The sequence below is a fragment of the Anolis sagrei genome, chromosome X (genome assembly GCF_037176765.1).
Source record: "Anolis sagrei isolate rAnoSag1 chromosome X, rAnoSag1.mat, whole genome shotgun sequence".
Classification (NCBI taxonomy): Eukaryota; Metazoa; Chordata; class Lepidosauria; order Squamata; family Dactyloidae; genus Anolis; species Anolis sagrei.
This window is the reverse complement of record NC_090034.1, coordinates 110,389,349-110,412,824: the sequence shown is the minus strand read 5'-3', so window position 1 is coordinate 110,412,824 and position 23,476 is coordinate 110,389,349. Positions and strand designations below refer to the sequence as shown.

Genomic DNA, 23,476 nt, shown 5'->3' with positions numbered 1-23,476 from the left:
CAGAGCTCGGGATGCTTCTCTGTTCTTGAGATGAAAGGCACATGTCTGTGTTTTAGATGGATTCCAGATCAGCTAGTTTTCCCTGTAGTAGGCAGTAAGGGCACCTAGAGCTTCGGAGAGCTTCTGTTCAACCATCTCAAAGCTCCCTGCTTGAGCGGTGATGGCACGATCATCAGCATAGATTTTTTTTGTTGTGTCAAGAGCAACTGCTCCTGTTGTGAGAGAATTGGCCGTCTGCAAGGACGTTGCGGATGATTTCTGATGCTTTATCATCCTTGTGGGAGGCTTCTCTCATGTCCCCTTTGCATGAGGAGCTGGAGCCAATAGAGGGAGCTCATCCGCCTCTCCTGGGATTCGAACCTGCGACCTGTCAGTCTTCGGTCTTGCCAGCACAAGGCTTTAGCCCACTGCGCCACCCATCGGGGGCTCCATATCAGCATAGATGAAACTCTCCCACAGAAGCGACCAGCCATGAAGCTGATAAATCATAACCTGGGAGGGTAAGAAAAAAGCTCACCTTTCTTTGGAGCAGAAGCTGCAGCTTCCCATACAGCCACCAGGGGGCATGAGACACTCACCCATCAAAGCAGGCCATTCCTCGATTGAGATCTTCTTCTGATTGATGGATTTCATTATATCCACTCCTTTCCATTTTAATTCATGACTGATCACCAAAGGCGGCCCTAGGTAATTTTCAACGGTAAGCAAACAGTATTTTGCCGCCCCCCCCCCCCATCAAACCAATCATTGATATATATTTTCTGTTCGTCGTGGGAGTTCTGTGTGCCAGATTTGGTTCAATTCCATCATTGGTGGAGTTCAGAATGCTCTTTGATTGTAGGTGAACTATACATCCCAGTAACTACACTTGCCGCACTTGCTCCCTTGCCTGGCCCGCTTTGGGTCCGGAGGCGTGCCTGAAGACCCCCGCGTGTGCACCAAAAGTCACCTCTTCTCCTGACTTTCTCCTCAGCCATTGGGACCAAGACAGAGAGAGAGAGAGAGAGAGAGAGACAGAGAGGTGGAGATGCCCACCTTTCCTGAAGGTAGGCGCAAAAACAAAGGAGGGAGCGGAGGTGGGAGATACCTCCAGCCGGAGGGGCTCTCTCTCTCTCTCTCTCTGTCTTGGTCCCAATGGCTGAAGAGAAAGTCAGGAGAAGAGGCGACTTTTGGTGCACACGCTGGGGTCTTCAGACACGCCTCCGGACCCGAAGTGGGCCAGGCATGGCGGCTCCGCCCCTTGGCCCACCCACGGATTGGGGAGAGGAGAGGAGGCGGGTGGAGAGCCAGGGGATCGGAAAAGGGAGCTGGTCATGGGGAAGGGATCGAACGTGGAGAACGATTGCGCGCTGACTTTGCTCGCGGGTGGAGCAGGAACGAGAGGGGCGAGGGGAGTCTCAAGGGCCCGGCCCCTTTGGGAAGAGGATCGCCCGGCAGCAAGGCAAGAAAGCCAAGGCTCCCCCCGGACTGCTAGGGCTGTTGTGAGCTGAGGGGCCGCTCCTCGAGTGGCGGTGCCTCTGCGCCACTTTTACAGAGGTGCCTCTGCGCTCCTGGCAAAAAAAAGTGTTCTGCGACCGCTTACTTCGCGTAATGGACGAGCCGCCCCTGCTGATCACAAGTATAGGACATTTTGGGATGCATTCTAGACTATGGAATTCTTGCAGTATTGACACCCCTTTAGCTCAATGCTATGTAATCCTTGGAGTTGTAGTTTGACTTCAAACTACAAGAGAGGAGATTCCATCTGAACATGAGGAAGAACTTCCTGACTGTAAGGAGAGCCGTTCAGCAGTGGAACTCTCTGCCCTGGAGGGAATGTGGTGGAGGCTCCTTCTTTGGAGGCTTTGAGACAGAGGCTGGATGGCCATCTCCCAGGGGTGATTTGAATGCAATATTCCTGCTTCTTGGCAGAATGGGGTTGGACTGGAGGATGGCCCAGGAGGTCTCTTCCCACTCTAGGATTCTAGGATTCTATGATTCCCATTCAGCCACCAGGGGGCATGAGACACTCACCCATCAAAGCAGGCCAATGCCATTGCTGGAGATTGGGATATTCAATTGATTGATTTTATTAGGCTTGGGTAACCACGGAAAAATTTGTTTCTAAACTCGTTTCGTTTTTAGGGGGCCCCTGCGTTTCGTTTTTTAAAGAATTCCGAAATTTTCCTTTTAAAAATTTCAAAATATACGAAATTTCGTAAAATTACGAATCGATTCGTTAATGGCGGACGCAATTGCGTAATGCGCTAAAAAACGCTAAAAACCATCTCCAAATGGGAGAAGGGAAGCTTCCCTCTCCCTCTGTTGTTGACTGTTGGTGTGATAAAACAAACAACAACTATAAAAGTTATAAAACAACAACTATAAAACGAAAATAATTACGAAATAATTACGAAAATAATTACGAAATAATTACGAAATAAATTGGAAACATTGTTTCGATACTTAATTACTCCTCACACTATTTCTGCGTGGCTCAATATTGGAACGTAAGCTAATTTAAATATGAATTAATAACGAATTACGAAATTAACGAACGAAGCCACCCAAGCCTAGATTTTATATATCCACTCCTTTCCATTTTAATTCATGACTGATCACAAGTATAGGACGTTATTGCTGTTTTAGATTTATATCCCACTCTACTTGGCAAACCCTATATTAGCAGCTGAGCCCATATTACTATTATAGGATCACAAGTATAGGACTCTGGAATCAATGCAGTACTGACACCCCTTTAGCTCAATGCGATGTCATCCTTGAAGTTGTAGTCTGACAAGGTCTTTTGCCTTTTCTACACTCCAAATTGTGGAATGAATGCAATTTGATCCCAGTTTCACTGGCATGGATGAAATGCTATAGGAAAGCCTAGAAATCTGTGGTTTGCACTCTTTGGCAAAAAGATCTTGTAAAACTACAAATCCCAGGGAAATCCTTAGCATTGGCGATTGAAGTCAAACTGCGCCAGTTCAACAATGGAGATGGATTAAAACACTATGTATGATTTTTGTTCCTGGGTTAGAAATGTCGTTTCCTTATTGGTTCTATCAGGGAAAGTGCATTTAACGGACAAAACTTTGTTTTTGCAGGAGGGGGCCTCATCCTGCTCGAGCACATTTTGCCAATGAATATCTCAACCAATTCAACCTAGTTTGGGGCAGCCACAAAAACAACAAAGTTTCTGGAGTAGAACAACTGCTTTCAAAGTCAGGACCGCACCATTAAACAGGAAATAAGACTTTCAAACCAGGAACAGAAACTTTTTCAAATTGTGTTACATGATGTTATATGATGCAATAATAGTAATAGGGGCTCAGCTGATAATATAGGGTTTGCCAAGTAGAGGGGGAGAGACATCTAAAACAGCAACATTAATAATAATAATGAAATAATAATAATAATAATAATAATAATAATAATAATAATAATAATAATAATAACAATGTGATAATAGTAATATAGGCTCAGTTGCTAATTTAGGGTTTGCTGAGTAGAGCGGGATATAAATCTATTGCAGCATAGAATCCTAGAATCCTAGAGTTGGAAGAGACCTCCTGGGCCATCATCCAGCCCAACCCCATTCTGCCAAGAAGCAGGAATATTGCATTCAAAGCACCCCTGACAGATGGCCATCCAGCCTCTGTTTCAAAGCTTCCAAAGAAGGAGCCTCCACCACACTCCCTCCGGGGCAGAGAGTTCCACTGCTGAACAGCTCTCCCAGTGAGGAAGTTCTTCCTCATGTTCAGATGGAATCTCCTCTCTTGGAGTTTGAAGCCATTCTTCCATTGCGTCCTAGTCTCCAAGGAAGCGGAAAGGAAGCTTGCTCCCTCCTCCTCCCTATGGCTTCCTCTCACATATTAATACCTGGCCCTCATCATATCTCCTCTCATCCTTCTCTTCTTCAGGCTAAACATGCCCAGCTCCTTAAGCCGCTCCTCATAGGGCTTGTTCTCCAGACCCTTGATCATTTTAGTCGCCCTCCTCTGGACACAATATTCCAGCTTAGAGTCAATCTCTCTCTTGAATTGTGGTGCCCAGAATTGGACACAATATTCCAGGTAAAGTGGTCTAACCAAGGCGGAATAGAGCATGGGGAGCATGACTTCCCTAGACCTAGACACGAGGCTCCCATTGGCTTTTTTTGCTGCCACATCACATTCCTGGCTCATGTTTAACTTTCTCCTCACAAGGACTCCAAGGCGTTTTCCACACGTACTGCTCTCGAGCCAGGCCTCATCGTCCCCCATTCTGTCTCTTTGCATTTCATTTTTCCTGCCCAATATAGTAATATAGAGGAGCCCCTGGTAGTGCAGTGGGTTAAACCACTGAGCTGCTGAAGTGGTAAGCGAAAGGATGCAGGTTTGAATCCGGGGAACAGGGTGAGCTCTCACTGTCAGCCCCAGCTTCTGCCAACCGAGCAGTTTGAAAACATACAAATGTGTGTAGATCAATAGTACTGCTCTGGCGGGAAGGTAACGGTGCTCCGTGCAGTCATGCCAGTGGCCACATGACCTTGGAGGTGTCTACGGGCAACGCCGGCTCTTCGGCTTAGAAATGGAGATGAGCACCAAAGTCCCGGAGTCGGACACAACTGGACTTAATGTCAGGGGGAAACCTTGACCTTTACTATAGTAATATAGGCTCGGTTGCTAATATAGAGTTTGCTGTGTAGAGTGGGATATAAATCTGAAGCAGCAGCAGCACCAATAATAATAATAATAATAATAATAATAATAATAATAATATAGGCTCGGTTGCTAATATGCTGAGTAGAGGGGGATATAAATCTAAAGCAGCAGTAATAATAATAATAATAGTAATAGTAATATTGGCTCGGTTGCTAATATAGAATTTGCTGAGTAGATGGGATATAAATCTAAACAGCAGCAACAACAATAACAGCAACAATAATAGTAATAGTTTTATTTATTTATCATGTCAGGAGCGAAGCAAAACAGTTGTATTGCATTAACAACAAACAAACAAACAAAATACAAAGTTTGCAGACTTGGTATTCTATTAAATGTCCTTTGACCGGTAGCTGGCCCCTTGGCGTGCCTCTGGTGTTGCCGCAAGGAGGTCTTCCACGGTGCGTCATGTGGAAGAAGGGCTCAGGGTGCATTGCAGCAGGGGGTCAGTGGTTGGCTCTTCTCATAGTAATAGTAATACAGGCTCAGTTACTATTATAGGGTTAGCCAAGTAGAGGGGGATATAAATCTAAAGCAGCAGCAATTATTATTATTATTATTATTATTATTATTATTATCATCATTATTTATTTTATTTAAAAGTTTTGTATACTGGCCTTCTCACCTCTCTTGAGGGACTCAGACCGGTTTCCAACCATAATATCACATACAATCAATAAAACACCATAATACATATTACAGTAAAACATTAAAACAGCCATTACAATCAATAACTATAATGGTCAGTCGTCACACTAAAATCATTGCTCCTCCTCCTCCATCCATATCTCAGGGTGTTGGCTCACTCGTCGAATGCCTGTCTCCATAACCACGTCTTCAGCTGTTTCCTAAATGTCAGGATAGACGGGGCGGTTCTGATCTCCGGTGGGAGAGAGTTCCAGAGTCGCGGGGCCACCACCGAGAAGGCCCTGTCCCTCGTCCCCACCAGATGCACCTGAGAGGCCGGTGGGACCAAGAGCAGGGCCTCTCCAGACGATCTTAGTAATCTTGATGGTTCGTAGGGGAGAATACGTTCGGAGAGGTAAACAGGGCTGGAGTCGTTTAGGGCTTTATAGGTCAACACCAGCACTTTGAATTGTGCTCGGAAGCTAATTGGCAGCCGGTGTAACTGCGGTGTAACAGCGGAGTGGTGTGCTCCCTGGACCCAGCACCCATTAATAGTCTGGCTGCCGAGCGTTGGACTAGTTGAAGCTTCCGGGCAGTCTTCAGAGGCAACCCCATGTAGAGAGCATTGCAGTAGTCTAAACGGGATGTAATAATAATAATATAGTAATATAGGCTCAGTTGCTAATATAGAGTTTACTGAGTAGAGTGGTATATAAATCTAAAACAGCAGCAACAACACCACTAGTAATAGCAACAGTAATATAGGCTCAGTTGCTATTATAGGATTTGCCCAGTAGAGGGGAGTATAAATCTAAAGCAGAAGCAATAACAACAATAAGAATATGACAAAAGTAATACAGGTTCAGTTGCTAATATAGGGTTTGCCTAGAAGAGTGGGATAAAAATCTAAAGCAGCAGCAATAATAGTAATAGTAATATAGGCTTGATTGCTAATATAGAGTTTGCTGAGTAGAGTGGGATATAAATCTAAAGCAGCAACAATAACAATAACACTAACAACACCGGGATTGTGGCACAGCTGGCTGAGTGTATATGTGTGTGCTTGTCTATATGCATAGTTGTGTGTATATTTGTGTGTATGTATGTATATGTATGTATGCACCAGGATTGTAGCGCAGCTGGCGGAGTGTCATCTGCATTAAGATCACTCGCACCAAAAGGTCATGAGTTTGAAGCCGGCCCGGGTTGGAGTGGGTTTCCAACCAATTGTGTGTAGCCTGTTGTCGACCTTTGCAACCCGAAAGACAGTTGCATCTGTCAAATAGGAAAATTAGGTACCACCTGAAAGTCCAGTCATGTCTGACTCTGGGACTCTGGTGCTCATCTCCATTTCTAAGCCGAAGAGCCGGCGTTGTCCGTAGACACCTCCAAGGTCATGTGGGATATAAATCTAAAGCAGCAGCAGCAGCAACAACAACAACAACAAATTATTATTATATTATTAGGTTTTGCCAAGTAGAGTGGGATATAAATCTAAAGTAGCATCTGCCATATTGTTGTTGTTGTTGTTATATAGCAGGCCTGGGCCAACTTGGGCCCTCCCTCCCTCCCTCCCGGTGTTTTGGACTTCAACTCCCACAATTCCTAAGAGTCCAAAACACCTGGAGGGAGGGACGGCCTATGTTTGCCCCTGCCTGCTATATAGGGTTAATAGCTAATATAGGGCCCCCAACTTCTGGAAAATTCACTACAGAATATGTATTGTCGAAGGCTTTCATGGCTGGAATCACTAGGTTCTTGTGGGTTTTTCCGGGCTATAGGGCCATGTTCTAGAGGCATTTTCTCCTGACGTTTCACCTGCATCTATGGCAAGCATCCTCAGAGGTAGTGAAGTCTGTTGGAAGTAGGAAAAATGGGTTTATATATCTATGGAATGGCTGGGGTGGGGCAAGGAGCTCTTCCCTGATGGAGCTAGGTGTGAATGTTTCAACTGATCACCTTCATTAGCATTTGAAGGCCTGGCTGAGCCTGGGAAAATCCCCTGTTGAGAGGTGTTAAGATGTGCCTGGTTGTTTCCTCTCTGCTGTTTTGCTGTTGTAATTTTAGAGTTTTTTTAATACTGGTAGCCAGATTTTGTTCATTTTCATGGTCTCTTCCTTTCTGTTGACATTGTCCACATGCTTCTTGTGGATTTCAATGGCTTCAATGGCCACAAGCATGTGAACAATTTCAACAGAAAGGAAGAGACCATGAAAATGAACAAAATCTGGCTACCAGTATTAAAAAAACTCTAAAATTACAACAGCACAACAACAGAGAGGAAACAAACAAGGACATCTAATCACCTCTCAACAAAAGATCCCCCCAGGCTAAGCCAGGCCTTCAAATGCTAATGAAGGTGGTCAGTTGAAACATTCCCACCAAGCTCCAGCAGACAAGAGTCCTTTGCCCCACCCCAGCCATTCCACATATATATAAACCCATTTTCCTAGTTCCAACAGACCTCACTACCTCTGAAGATGCTTGCCATAGATGCAGGCGAAACGTCAGGAGAGAATGCCTCTAGAACATGGCCATAGAGCCCGAAAAAACCCACAAGAACCACTACAGAATCCATCATGCAGAGGAGGACCCAAGTGATGGAACCCCTGCAATGTGGGGAGGGCAGATTTGGCAACACGAAGGGACTGGCCGGGGAAGCCACATCTGCCTTGAGCCCTCCCTCCCTCCCTCCCTTCCTCCCTTCCCCCTGGCTGAAGGGCGGGGTCGTGTCCGGGGAGTGGGCGGGGCGAGGGGCGTGTCCCTTCCCGCACAGCCTAAGTGGCCCCCCGCCGGGGAGCCGGAGCCCAGTCCCAGAGGAGGAGAAGAGAGGAGGAGGCAGAAGCAGGGTTGCGCGTGGAAGGGAAGGAAAGAAGGAAGGGAGGGAGGAAGGAAGGAAAGAAGGCAGGCGGAGAGCCGGGCAGGATGCGAGGAAGGGGGGCCCTCGGGGGCCAAGGCGGGGCAGGAGCGCCCCTGGCCGGTGAGTAGGATGGGGGGGGGGGACACACGACCCCACGAAGGAAGGCCGTGGAAGGGTAACAGGAAAGACCACCGGAGGGGGAAAGGGCATACTGGAGGGACTCCTGGGAGAGCAAGCCCAAAGGCTACTTGGGGAGGGGGCTGTGAATGGGCCCTTGGTCCAAAAGGGGCTCTAAAGGGGTTCTGAAGAAGCTGCAATGGCAAATGAGGGGAACTCCCAGGAAGGGTCTGGAAGGGAAGTCTGGAAAGACCACCAGAAGGGCAGCTAGGAAGGCGGCTGAAAGGGGGGCGCTGGAGAAGCTACTGAGGGGCTTCTGGGAAAGCAAGTCCAAAGGCTACTTGGGGAGGGGCCGATGAATGGGCTCTTGGTCCAAAAGGGGCTCCTCAAGGAGTTCTGAGGAAGACATGAGAAGAAGTCCTAGAAAGGCACTGGAAGGGGAGACTGGAAAGACCACTAGAAGGGGACCTAGAAAGGCAGCTGAAAGGGGGCTGCTGGGGGGTCTGCTAGAGGAGCTTCTGAGAGGCTCCTGGGAAAACAAGTCAAAAGGCTACTGAGGGGGCTTTTCAAGGGGGTTCTGAAGAAGCTCCTGAGGGGCTCCTGGAAAGGCTCTTGGATTCTGAGCAGACTTCTGAAAGGGCCGTTGAGGGAACTCCTGAGGGTCTCCTGGAAGAGCCCTTGAAGGGAGCTGCTCAAAAGCCTACTGAGAGGAACCCTTAGGAAGGTTACGAAAGGGGGCTCTTAAAAGGGGCTCTGAAGAAGCTCCTGGCCGGGGGGGGGGGGCTATTGGAAAGGCTCTCAGAGGGGGCTACTTCAAAGGCTCCTGGGGAACTCCTAGGAAGGCTATGAAAGGGGGCTCTTAAAGGGGGCTCAGACAAAGCTCCTGAGGGGCTCCTGGAAGAGCTCTTGAAGGAGGCTTTTGGAAAGGAACCCCTAGAAAGGCAATGAAAAGGGGCTCCTACTGGAGGGACTGCTGAACAGCTTACTGAAGGGTCTCCTAGGGAAGCAAGGGAAAAGGCCACTAGTGGGGCTCATTAATGGGCGCTTGGGGATGTCCTGAAGGGGCTCTTCAGGGCGTTCTGAAGAAGCTCCTGAGGGTCTTCTGGGAAGGTTCTTCAAGGGAGCTACTTAAAAGGCTTCCTGAGAGGAACTCCTAGGAAGGCTAGGAAAGGGGCAACTAGAAAGTACTGAAAAGGGCCATTGAGGGAGCTCCTGACTGAAGAGGGTACTGAGGAAGAGCCATTGAAGGGAGCTGCTCAAAAACCTTGTGATTGGAACTCCTACGAAGTTCCTGAGGGCCCTGGAAAGACTCTGGAAGGGGCTACTTGAAAGGCTCCTGAGAGGAACTCCTAGGAAGGCTCTGGAAGAGGGCACAGACAAGACCACTGGAGGGGGACCTAGGAGATATTGGAGGGACCGCTTCATAGGTTACTGAAGGGGCTCCTGGGAAAGCAATTCAAAAGGCTATGGGGGGGGGGGTCTTCAAGGAGTTGTGAAGAAGCTCCCGAGGGACCTCTGGAAGAGCTATTGAAGGAGGTTTTTGAAAAGAGGGACTTCTAGGAAGGGTATGAAAAGGGGCCACTGGCGGGACTTCTGAAGAAGCTAACAAGGGGCTACTAGAAGATATTGAAGAGGGCTGTTGAAAAGGCTCCTGGGAGGGAACTCTAGAAATATGGGCTTCTGAAAGGACTGCTGAACAGGTTACTGAAGGGGCTGAGGGGGGCTGATGAATGGGTTCATGGAGAGGCCATTGAGGGGCCTCTTAAGGGCATCTGAAGAAGCTTCTGAGGAGCTCCTGAATAGGGCTATTGAAGAGGACTATTGTGAGAAGGCTCCCGAGAGGAAGCCCTAGGAAGGCTATGAAAGGGGTGACTTGAAAAGACTGCTGAGGCTGAATCTACACTGCCATATAATCCAGATTATCCAAGCAGATAATCTGGCAGTGTAGATGGGGCCTTGGAACCCCTAGGAAGGTTACGAAAGGGTCAACTGGAAAGACCACTGAAGAGGGTCCTCAAAAGGCTACAGAAAAAGAGCTTTTAGAAGGACTGCTGTGTAGGTTACTGAAGGAGCTCCTGGGAAAGCAAATAAAAAGGCCAAGGGAGCGGGGTAATGAATGGGCTCACGGAGAGGTTACTGAGGGAGTTCTTAATGGGGTTCTGAAGAAGTTACTGGAAAGGGCTTCATAACCTTCCTACTCATAGAATCAGAATCCTAGAGTTGGAAGAGACCTGGTGGGCCATCCTCCAGTCCAACCCCATTCAGCCAAGAAGCAGGAACATTGCATTTAAAGCACCCCCGGCAGATGGCCATCCAGCCTCTGCTTAAAAGCTTCCAAAGAAGGAGCCTCCACCACACTCCCTCCGGGGCAGAGAGTTCCACTGCTGAACGGCTCTCACAGTCAGGAAGTTCTTCCTCGTGTTCAGACGGAATCTCCTCTCTTGTCTTCTTTCAGAGCCTTCTTCTAGGAAGGCTATGAAAGGGTCTACTGGAAAAACTCCTGAATGGGTAACTGAAAGGTAATTGAAAAAAGCTACAGAAGGGGTTCCTAGAAAAGCTATTGGAGGGACTACTGAATGGGTAACTGGAGGGGGCTCTTGGAGAAGCTACTGAATGAGGCTACTGAGAAGGCTTAAGTGGGCAGGCAAATGACTGGCTGTCCTTCCTTTATATTTCCCTCTTATTATTATTTACCCTTGGGCTCAATGATCTGTACATTGCAATGGTTGGGTTCTCCCGCTCTCTGAAAAGCCAAATGGGGAAACCCAAAGACTTTGGGGAGATATTTTGGAGACCTAGAAGTGACTTTGAGGTTGTGGCTGGGGTTTTTTGTTTTTGGAGTGAATGTTTTGCAGGATGTGACATCCCTTCTCTTTTTTTCACTACAGTGTTGGTCCTGAGTCTGTGCTTCTTGTTGACCAGAGCCCAGACTGGGACAACAACCACTATCTCTGTGAAGCCATCAAAGCCGATTGAAGGAGGAGACGTCAGCCTCATCCCCGCAAGCATCCCTGCAACCACTAGTACTTGCCGTTGGTTTCGAGGGGGAAATGATCCTGCAAGCACCATCTTTATCCTCTTCTTCTATCCAGCTCCTAAACTGACACTAGAAGCCAACTACACTGGGCGAGAGACTATGGACTCCACGTGCTCCCTTAACATCACAAATTTAGCAGGAAACTACTCTGGAACCTATACGTTCTTAGCAGAGAGTTCTGACGGAAATAAGAAAGGGGAAGTGGAACTCCTCGTCTCAGGTACGTTTCAGATGTTCTTTATGCGTCCTGCCTTTCTTTCTGCACTAATGCTCCTTCTACACTGTTTTATAATCCAGATTATCAAAGCAGACAATCCACATTATCTGCTTTGAACTGGATTATATGAGTCTACACTGCCATATAATCCAATTCATATGACAGTGTAGAAGGGACCTAAGAGCAGCCATTTCCACTGAATGAGGAGGTGGCGACCTCAGAGAATTTCCCTTTTTGCATTTTGCTATGGTTGTCCTTTGGCTATTGGATGTGGCTACAAAATCGTCCTTCTTAGGTCTGTTGAGTTGCCAGAGCTGACACTCTACCCACAGTTGTCCTTCTCTCAGGAAGGACAGAGAAAGAGGTCAGATTGGGTTGGTCTGGAAAGAAGAGACTCCGAAGGTGTGGCTCAGGACTGAAATGGTGCCGGATTTCTGGGACGTCAACGTATTGGATCCAGCCTGGCAAAAATTGATCAGATTTGGTAAAGAAGAGTGCCATAGGCACAAAAACTAGATTTGCACCTAATTGGCTGTGGCTTGGTGAATTCTGGCTCCTTGTTTTTGTCCCGATTTGCCACCAAACCAGGTTTGTTTACCAGTTGTGCCAATGAAATCTCATGGTTCAATGTTGGCTTACACAGCCCAGCTTGTTGAAGTCATGCTTGTCCTTTGGCCTGAGCCACGCTACGTTTCCCAGCAGCCCTTTTCTCCAAGGAGCTGTGGTGCAAATGTAACCCAAATGAGTCACCTCATTTTGGCACCGAATGAGTTGATTCTGTTCCATCTCGGGCTTAGGAAATACCCATTGATGGGCATGTTGTGGCCTCTAGTCATGGGCAGCAAAGAGTCCACCTTGAATGATATTTTGGAATCAAAATCCCCAAATAATCTGGATCCAGAATCCAAAATCACAATATGGAGTTCCGGATGTGAGTAAGACTTGGCCTAAAGCCTGAGTCCTATATCCCAAATCGGGAATAAAAAATGAAGGGATGCTGCTGGCATTGCATGCAACTCTTCCCGCAAAGTGAGCCATTGAAGCAGTGTTTCTCATCCTGCTGTTGTCCCGTGATATGAGATTAGGTCTCTGGTTGGAGAGAGCTAAGGAAACGTTAATGCAGTGCTTCTCAACCTTCCTCATGCCACGACCCCTTCATACAGTTCCTCATGTCTTGGTGACCCCCAACCGTCACATTGTTTTCGCTGCTACTTCTCAACTGTGATTTTGCTCCTGTTATGAATGCTCCTAATGTAAATATTAGAATGTATTTTAATTCACTGGACTAAATTTGGCACAAATACCCAATACACCCAAATATGAATACTGGTGGGGTTGGAGGGGATTGATTTTGTCATTTGGGAGTTGCTGGGATTTATAGTTCACCTACAATCAAAGAGCACTCTGAATTGGATTTGGTGGGCACTGACCTCGAGTTTTGGAGCTGTAGTTCACCTACACCCAGAGAGCACTGTGGACTCAAACAATGACAGATCTGGACCAAAATTGGCTGGAATCCTCAATATGCCCAAATGTGAACACTGGTGGAGTTTGAGGAAAATAGACTTGACATTTGGGAGTTGTAGTTGCTGGAATTTATAGTTCACCTCCAATCAAAGAGCACTCTGAACTCCACCAAGGATGGAACTGAACCAGTCTTGGCACACAGAACTCCCACGACCAACAGAAAATACTAGAAGGATTTGATGGGCACTGACCTTGAGTTTTGGAGTTATAGTTCACCTACATCCAGAGAGCACTGTGGGCTCAAACAATGATGGATCTGGACCAAACTTGGCACAAATCCTCAATATGCCCAAATGTGAACACTGGTGGAGCTTGAGGAAAATAGACTTGACGTTTGGGAGTTGTGGTTGCTGGGATTTATAGTTCACCTACCATCAAAGAGCATTCTGAACTCTACCAAAGATTAAACTGAATCAAAGTTAGCATACGGAGATTCCACGACCAACAGAAAATACTGGGTTTGGTGGACATTGACCTTGAGTTTGGGAGTTGTAGTTCAACTACATCCAGAGAGCACTGTATGCTCAAACAATGATAGATCTGGACCAAACTTGGCATGAATCCTTAATATGCCCAAATGTGAACACTGGTGGAGCTTGAGGAAACTAGGCTTGACATTTGGGAGTTGTAGTTGCTGGGATTTATAGTTCACTTACAATCAAAGAGCATTCTGAACTCTACCAAAGATTGAACTGAACCAAAGTTGGCATACAGAGATCCCATGACCAACAGAAAATACTAGAAGGAAACAGTGATAGATCTGGACCAAACTTGGCACAAATCCTCAATATACCCAAATTTGAACACTGGTGGACCTTGAGGAAATTAGACTCGACATTTGGGAGTTGTAGTTGCTGGGATTTATAGTTCACCTACCATCAAAGAGCATTCTGAACTCTACCAACGATTGAACTGAATCAAAGTTGGCATACGGAGATCCCACGACCAACAGAAAATACTGGGTTTGGTGGACATTGACCTTGAGTTTGGGAGTTGTAGTTCAACTACACCCAGAGAGCACTGTGGGGTCAAACAATGATGGATCTGGACCAAACTTGGCACGAATCCTCAATATGCCCAAACTTGAACACTGCTGGAGTATGAGGAAAATAAACTTGACGTTTGGGAGTTGTAGTTGCTGGGATTTACAGTTCACCTACAATTAAAGAGCATTCTGAACTCCACCAACGATGAAACTGAACCAAACTTGGCACACAGATCTCCCACGACCAACAGAAAATACTAGAAGGAAACAGTGACAGATCTGGACCAAACTTGGCACGAATACTCAATATGCCCAAATTTGAACACTGCTGGAGTATAAGAAAATAGACTTGACATTTGGGAGTTGTAGTTGCTGGGATTTACAGTTCACCTACAACCAAAGAGCATTCTGAACCCCACCAATGACAGAATTGGGCCAAACTTCCCACACAGAATCCCCATGACCAACAGAAAAGGCTGTGCTTCCTGATGGTCTGACACCCCCCTGACCCGTCTATGGGTCCTGACCCCCAGGTTGAGAAACACTGCATTAAAGGGTTGCCCATGACTATTGCCCACACTGCCCAAGTGAAAGATGGAGACAGGATGCTTTGCGACTAAAGTTGTGCAGTTTGTGCTTTGAGGCTTTCTGAAGTGGGCTCAAAGTGTTGTTGTGGCGCATGGGTTATCCAACATGGAGAGCCAGGCTGATAGTGATTCATTGGCTGCAAGCAATGTTGATGTGCGAGATAGGAGATCTGTCTCTCTCGCCCAAGCGGCATTTGCAAGTCTTGCATTTGAAAGTGAAAGGGTTCAAGAGATCGTCTTTGCCTGGATCGCATTCCATGTTAATCTGGCGAACAAAGGATGCCTTTGGGAGTTTCTCCTTTGACACCAAAATGTCGATTCTTGCCCTGGCTGGGTGTGTGTGTTTGAACTGCAAAGAGATTGCGATGAATGACGTTGGGTTTTTTGCATTTCCAAACGGTTGCTTGCATGGTTTCGTTTGGAGAGAGATGATTTGTGTGCGGCATTTGTTTACTGTTTTGTATTCTTCTGTGGCGTTCCGGTTGCTTCTGGATCTGTTCGGCAGAGGCTGTTAATGTGTAATTGCTATGGTTTGCATCTCAAGTTTTAAAAATCTGTGCTTGACCATGACCCAAATGATCTCAGACATATCAGAGCCTCGAGGAAAGCAATGTCGCCCTCAGGGTTGGAAATATTTGGGAGTGAGATGTCACCCAAAGTGCAAATAATGGATTCATGGTGTTGGCTTCCAAGAAGTTTCTGCATGTCGAAATGATACAAAAATCCAAATCCAATGTATGAACTCAGCTTGATTATTCGTGGCTTGAATCCCAAATGTTTGACTGCTCATACTGAATTACTGTTTGCCGAAAGGATCTGCGGGGATGTGAGCAACGATTGAAATTCCCTTTTGTGCAAAATTTTACTTACTTTGTGATTAATGTATTGTTGAATTGGTGTTGTTGTGTCAGCTCAGGTTCTCCCTCTTTAAAGATTTCAGCAGGGATCCCATCAGGTCCACTGGCTTTGTTATTTTTTGTGGGCTGGAATCACTGGGTTGTTGTAGGTTTTTCGGGCTATATGGCCATGTTCTAGAAGCATTCTCTCCTGACATTTTGCCTGCATCTATGGCAGACATCCTCAGAAATTAACAGTTTCTCCCTGTAGAGCTGTTCAATGTATTGTTGAATGCTTTCATGGCCAGAATCACTGGGTTGTTGTAGGTTTTTCGGGCTATATGGCCATGTTCTAGAAGCATTCTCTCCTGACATTTCGCCTGCATCTATGGCAAGCATCCTCAGAGGTTAACATTTGTGGCAGGCTTTCATGGCCAGAATCACTAGGTTATTGTAGGCTAACCAGCCAACAAAAGATCCCCCAGGCAGCAATCAGCTAGGCTTTGAAGCTGCAAGGCCATTCAGTGCAAATGAAGGTGGCCAACTGCAGTAGTCACATCTCCCCATAGAGAAGTTCAATGTATTGTCGAAGGCTTTCATGGCCGGAATCACTAGGTTGTTGTAGGTTAACCAGCCAATAAAAGTTACCCCCAGGCAGCAACCAGCCAGACTTTGAAGCTGCAAGGCCATTCAGTGCAAATCAAGGTGGCCAACTGCAACATTCACACCTCCCTGTAGAGATGTTCAATGTATTGTTGAAGGCTTTCATGGCCGGAATCACTAGGTTGTTGTAGGTTAACCAGCCAACAAAAGATCCCCCCAGGCAGCAATCAGCCAGACTTTGAAGCTGCAAGGCCATTCAGTGCAAATCAAGGTGGCCAACTGCAACATTCTCTAATAATAATAATAATAATAATAATAATAATAATCTTTATTTATACCCCACCCCCATCTCCCCCAATGGGGACTCAGAGCGGCTTACATGGGGCCAAGCCCGAACAACAAATTACAATACAAAAATACAAATTGCAGTGAAATAAACAAAACAATAAAGTATAAAACATCAAAGCATATAAACAATATACACAAAACATAGAAACCAAACATAATGACAGAGAGCAGGTTTCTAAGGTGGGGGCTTTCCTAATCTCTCCGGGCAATGAGTTCCAGAGTCGGGGGGGGGGGTGGCACAGGTGAGAAGGCTCTCTCCCTTGTACCCACCAGGCAGGCTTGAGAGACTGGCAAGGGCGAAAGGAGGCCCTCCCCCAAAGATTGAAGAGTTTGGCCTGGTTCATGGAGAGAGATACGGTCACAAAGGTAGGCGGGTCCCAAACCGTTTAGGGCTTTATAGGTCAGAACCTGTACCTTGAATTGGGTCCGGAAGATGAAGAGCAGCCAATGGAGCTCCTTAAACAGGGGAGTTTACTGCGCCCTGTAAGTCGCCCCAGTTATTAATCTGGCTGCCGACTGTTAGACAAGTTGTAATTTCCGGGCCGTCTTCAAGGGTAGCCCCACGTAGAGAACATTGCAATAGTCCAGTCTAGAGGTAACTAAGGCATGGGCCACCATAGTCAAGTCAGACTTCACGAAGTATGGTCACAGTTGGCGTACGAGTTTTAATTGCGCGAAGGCCCTCCCAGCCACCACCAACACCTGTGCTTCAAGCGTCAGCGCTAAGTCCAGGAGGACCCCCAAACTGCCTCAAACAGCCAAGAGGTTTTTCTCCCACCCTGGACATCATTCCACAAATATATATATATATATATATATAAAAATCCCACTTGCCTAGTTTCCAAGAGACCTCACAACCTCTGAGGATGCTTGCCACAGATGCAGGCAAAACGTCAGGAGAGAATGCTTCTAGAACACAGCCCGAAATACCTTGTGATTATTATTAAGGGAGGGTCGAATGTGTGCAAAAAAAATGTGGACCAAAATATTCTTTTTGGAGACATCCTCAAAATGGTGTCTTTTGTGGATTAATGGCTTCCAAATCAACAGGGTTTTGAATCCACTCTTAGGACCCCATGCACCAATCTTCAAGAATGGTTCAGGAACTCGAATGGCTCTTTTAAGATTCAGGCTGAACGTAAGAGCGGATTCCTTGCTTCCCTGAAACAGAAGCTGCCTCCGAATAATGGAGAGCATTTCTAATTTCCTTATTGGCTTAGCACGCAATGCTTGTCTCCCTGTTTATGGTCATTTGGCTCCAGATTTCCTGCATTTCCTTGCTGGCAAGCAACAGGCCCTTATTGGAAAATAATTCATTTCTGACTTGGTGATGTATCTCAAGGCCCATCTAAGAAAGCGGGTTCTCCGTGCAGATGATGACATAGGAAATCCTGGAACCAAATGGTGATGACCCAAACTGATATGGCAGATAGAGGTTCCTTTTGTGCGCTTCCAAGGGAGTTTGTTGTCTGTCTACTTCAGCTTGGAAGTATTGAACGCTCAGTGCGGATAAAACAGAAGCAATGAGTTGCTTCTGAGTAACTGGCGGCATGTCTCATTGGCCGAACATGCCATGGTTGTTTACGTTCCTGTGGGCATTTAGCTCTGGATTTCCTGCAAAAGCGGGGCTGGTTGGCAAAATGGACTTGGTTGTATATCTTGCATTTTTTAAAAGTGTCTGGAGCAGGTGGGCCACTTCCTTGAAATGGAAGCCACTTGTTACCTTTGAGTACCGGACACTATTTGCAATTTACTCATTTGTTTAACATGCAATGGTTGTTACTTAGTGTTGTCGAAGGCTTTCATGGCCAGAATCACTGGGTTGTTGTAGATTTTTTCGGGCTATATGGCCATGGTCTAGAGGCATTCTCTCCTGACGTTTCACCTACATCTATGGCAAGCATCCTCAGAGGTAGTGAGGTCTGTTGGAACTAGGAAAAAGGGGTTTATATATCTGTGGAAGGACCAGGGTGGGACAAAGGACTCTTGTCTGCTGGAGCTAGGTGGGAATGTTTCAACTGACCACCTTGATTAGCATTTGATGGCCTTGCAGTGCCTGGAGCAAACTTTTGTTGAGAGGTGATTAGATGTCCTTGTTTGTTTCCTCTCTGTTGTTTTGCTGTTGTAATTTTAGAGTTTTTTTTAATACTGGTAGCCAGATTTTGTTCATTTTCATGGTCTCTTCCTTTCTGTTGACATTGTCCACCTGCTTCTTGTGGATTTCAATGGCTTCTCTGTGTAGCCTGATGTGGTGGTTGTGAGAATAGTCCAGCATTTCTGTGTTCTCAAATAATATGCTGTGTCCAGGTTGGTTCATCGTGTGCTCTGCTATGGCTGACTTCTCTGGTTGAAGGAGTCCGCAGTGCCTTCCATGTTCCTTGATGCGTGTTTGGGCAATGATGTTGCTGCGTTTGGGGGGTCCCTATCTATGTAGACTTCTTGTCCACAGCTGCATGGTACATGGTAGACTCCTGCAGAAGAGTCTACCATGCAAAATCCAACAAATGCTACATTCAGCAAAGGACAGGAGAGATCCTCTCCCTTCTGCAGGAGTCTACCGTAGAAACATTCATACCTAGCTCCAACAGACAAGAGTCCTTTGCCCCACCCTGGTCATTCCACAGATATATAGACCCTTTTTCCTATTTCCAGCAGACCTCACAACCTCTGAGGATGCTTGCCATAGATGCAGGCGAAATGTCAGGAGAGAATGCCTCTAGACCATGGCCATAGAGCCCGGAAAAACCCTACAACAGCCCAGTTGTTACTTAGCTTTGGATTTCTAGCATGAGTTTGGCTAAAGAGTCACCAAGACCTTGACTGCAAACACTGCCGAATCTTTGTGCCAAATTGTCTGTTTCTAACTTGGTGATATATCTTGCCTTTAAATCAAGTGTCTGTTACTTAGTTCTGGATTTCTAGCATGCGTTTGGCTAGTTACTCAGTCATTATTATCAGTATTATTATGTGTGTTTATACTCTGCTTTTTCTCTCCCCTTTACTGCAAAAACTGCCGACTCTCTGTGCAAAATTGTCTGTTTTTAACTTTGTTGTCTACCTCACATTTTCAAACAAGTGTCTGCTTTTTCAGACTAAAACCCAGAGCGGATGCACCGCTTCCTTGAAATGGAAGCCATGAGTTATGTCTGAGTAACTGGCAGTATTTGTAATTTCCTCGTTTACTTCACATGCAACGGTTGTTACTCAGCTCTGGATTTCTAGCATGTGTTTGGCTACAGAGTCAGCTATTATTACTATCATCATTATTAACATGTTGATTTGCACTTTGCTTTTTCTCTTCCCAAGGCAAGCAAGCAAGACTTTTACTGCAAAACTGTTCAAAATGGTCTGTTTCTAACTTGTTTGTAGATCTTGCATTTAAAACAAGTGTCTGCTTTTCCGGACAAAAACCCAGAGCAGATGCACCACTTCCCTGAAATGGAAGCCACATGTTACCTTTGAGTACCTGACAGTATTTGCAATTTGCCCGTTTACTTCAACATGCAATGGTTGTTACTTAGTTATGGATTTCTAGCATGTTTTCTGGCTAGAGACCTTTGCTCCAAAAACCGCCAACTCTGCGCAAAATTGTTCATTTCTAACTTGTGTTGTCGAAGTTGGAATCGCCGGGTTGCTGTGAGTTTTCCGGGCTGTATGGCATTCTCTCCTGACGTTTTGACCACATCAAGGGGATTCCAGACAATAATCAATCAGGTCCAGTTAACACCTCCCAACAAAGGATTCCCCCAGGCAGCAACCAGCCAGCTTTGAAGCTGCAAGGCCATTCAATACTAATCAAGGTGGCCAATTGCAACCTTCACACACAGAGTTATTTCTTCCATCCTGGACTTTCCACAGATATATAATTCCCGCTTGCCTAGTTCCCAGCAGACCCCACAACCTCTGAAGATGCCTGCCATAGATGTGGGTTAAACATCAGGAGAGAATGCTTCCGGAACATGGCCAGACAGCCCGGAAAACTCACAGCAACCCATTTCTAACTTGGTTGTATGTCTTGCATTTAAAACAAATATCTGTTTTTTCAGACTAAAACCCAGAGCAAATGCACCACTTCCTTGAAATGGAAGCCATGAGTTATGTCTGAGTAACCGACAATATTTGTAATTTACTTGTTTACTTAACATGCAATGGTTGTTGTTTAGTTCTGGATTTCTAGCATGCATTTCACTACAGAGCCAGCAAGACTTTTGCTGCAAAACTGCCGAATCTCTGGGCAAAATTGTCCATTTCTAATTTGGTTATATGTCTTGTAATTGAAACAAGTGCCTGTCACTTAGTTCTGGGTTTCTAGCACGAGTTTGGCTACAGAATCAGGAAGGCCTTTGCTGCGAAACTGCCAACTCTCTGTGCAAAACTGTCCATTTTTAATTTGGTTATCTATCTTTCAATTGGACAAGTGCCTGTCACTTAGTTCTGGGTTTCTAGCATGGGTTTGGCTACAGAATCAACAAGACCTTTGCTGCGAAACTACCGACTCGCTTTGCAAAATTGTCCATTTCTAATTTGGTTATCTATCTTGCAATTGGAAAAGTTTCTGTTACTTAGTTCTGGGTTTCTAGCACGAGTTTGGTACAGAATCAGCAAGACCTTTGCTGCAAAACTGCCAAGTCCTGTGCAAAATTTGGTTATCTATCTTGCAATTGGAAAAGTGCCTGTTACTTAGTTCTGGGTTTCTAGCACGAGTTTGGCTACAGAATCAGCAAGACCTTTGCTGCGAAACTGCCAACTCTCTGTGCAAAATTGTCCATTTCTAATTTGGTTATCTATCTTGCAATTGGAAAAGTGCCTGTTACTTAGTTCTGGGTTTCTCGCATGAGTTTGGCTTGAGAGTTGCTGCAAAAAGCGCCGACGCTCCATGCAACATTGTCCGTTCCTGGCTTGGTTCTGCGCCTCTCTTTCCCCAAATAAGTCTCCGCTTCGGCCAAAGGAACCGCCGCCTCCGGTTCTGTCTCGCACCTTCAGCGCCGAGTGTAACGTTGTCTCCTTTTCCCTCCGTAGAGATTATTTCCAAGCCCACCATCCCCAGGCCCCCGGTCCCTTACCCCACAGAGAACCTAGACACCCTCCAGCTCACTTGCAACACCAGCGCCGTCCTGGCCGACGTGGCCTGGCTCTTGAATGGGCAGCCGCTGCCGGGGAACGACAGCCGCGTCCATCTCTCGGACAATAACCGCACGCTGGAGATCTGGCCGGTTCAGCGCAGCGATGCTGGGGACTACCAGTGCCGGGTGTATAATCTGGCCTTCGACGAAACCAGCAACGCCTTTCGCATCCCGGTGGTCTGTGAGTATCCGGATGCCGTCCGTCCGTCCGGTCTGTCCGGCCCTGGACTCTTGGCTCTCCTGTCTCGGTCTGTCCCGTCTGCACCGCTTCCGGGTGCTTCAGTTTCTTTATGGGGCGTATCCCCCATCCAGACTTTTGGCCAGTCTTGTGGCCATCTTCAGCTCTGTCGGTCCCAAAACTTGGGGTTTCGGATTCAAAGGTTCCGCTTCATTTTCCCATTCTTCCTGTCCTGTTTGATCCTGCCCCATCGGCACCGCTTTCCGGGTGCTTCCGCTCCTTATGAATGTATTGTCCATTCAGTCTTTTGGGCATCTCACCGTTCCTTTTGGTGACCAATATTAACCCAAAGCTGGCTAATTAGAAGATTCGTCTTTGCCATCGTCAAAGAGGGAACGCTTTCCTGTCTTGACCCCTCCTGTCCCGCCTGCACCTCGTTCCAGGTGCTTTGGTTCCTTCAGAAGTCCATTTTCCATCCAATCTCTTGGCAATCCTTTGGTGATCTCGACCTGAATCAGCTCCAAAGCTGGAACGTTGTCTTAAAAGGTCCCTCAGTGTCATCTTCATGTTTTCCTTTCCCATTCATACTGTCCTGCTTTATCCTGTCCCGCCTGCACCTCGTTCCAGGTGCTTTGGTTTCTTTGGAAGCGTATTTTCCATCCAATCTCTTGGCAATCTTTTGGTGATCTCGACCTGAATCAGCTCCGAAGTTGGGATGTTGTCTGGAAAGGCCTCTCCTTGACATTTTCATGTTTTGCTTTCCCATTCTGACTGTCCTGAGGGAGGGCTGATACAATATCACTGGGGAGGGAGTTCCACAGCTGAGGGGCCACCACTGAGAAGGCCCTGTCCTTCGTACCCACCAGTTGCACTTGCAGAGAAGATGGGACTGAGAGCAGGGCCTCCCCAGATGATCTTAATCTCCAAGATAGTTCATAGGGGGAGATCCGTTCAGACAGGTCAGCTGGGCCGGAACCATTTAGGGCACTGTTTCTCAACCTTCCTAATGCCGCAACCCCTTAATACAGTTCCTCATGTTGTGGTGACCCCCAACCATAAAATTACTTTCATTGCTACTTTGTAACTGTAATTTTGTTACTGTTATGAATCATAATGTCCCTCCGTATTTCCAGTTTCCTATTCCTGGACTGCAACTCCCAGAATCCCTCCAGATTAATAGTTTAGATAGAGATAGGTAGGTAGGTAGGTAGATTGATCAGGAGGTCTGCTGGGAGTTGCAGTCCAAGAATAGAGAAGGAAGAAAGGGGAGAAAGAGGAAGGGAAAGAAAAGGAGGGAAGGAAGGAGAGAAGGAAAGGAAGGAAGGAAGGAAGGAAGGAGAGAGAGAGAGAAGGAGAGAGAGAGGGAGAGAAAGAAAAGGGGGGAAGGAAGGGATGAGAAAGAGAAGGAAAGAAGGAAGGAAAGAAGGAAGGAAGGAAGGAAGGAGAGAATGAATGAAAGGGAAGGAAGGAAGGAAGGAAGGAGAGGGAGAGAGAAGGAGAGAGAGAGGGAGGAAAAGAAAAGGGAGGAAGGAAGGGAAGAGAAAGAGAAGGAAGGAAGGAAGGAAGGAAGGAAGGAAGGAAGGAAGGAAGGAGAGAATGAATGAAAGGGAAGGAAGGAAGGAAGGAAGGAAGGAAGGAAGGAGAGAAAGAGGGAGGGAAGGTTGGCCACAGCAACGCCTGGCGGGTACAGCTAGTGATACCATAAGGGAGCAATCCCTTGGTTCCCGCTTCCAGCAATTGTAG

At 46.5% G+C, this 23,476-nt stretch overlaps 1 protein-coding gene across 1 annotated transcript in view; it reads left to right on the top strand.

Moving 5' to 3' along the window:
• The first annotated feature begins 8,203 nt into the window (after positions 1 to 8,203).
• The window catches only part of LOC132765050 (carcinoembryonic antigen-related cell adhesion molecule 5-like), an 87,631-nt gene continuing 72,358 nt past the window's right edge, over positions 8,204 to 23,476 (top strand). The window contains exons 1-2 of the mRNA XM_067461199.1: positions 8,204 to 8,295; positions 11,181 to 11,549. Coding sequence (XP_067317300.1) covers positions 8,241 to 8,295; positions 11,181 to 11,549 — 424 coding nt within the window. The 5' untranslated portion in view covers positions 8,204 to 8,240. The remainder of the gene's footprint in view (positions 8,296 to 11,180; positions 11,550 to 23,476) is intronic.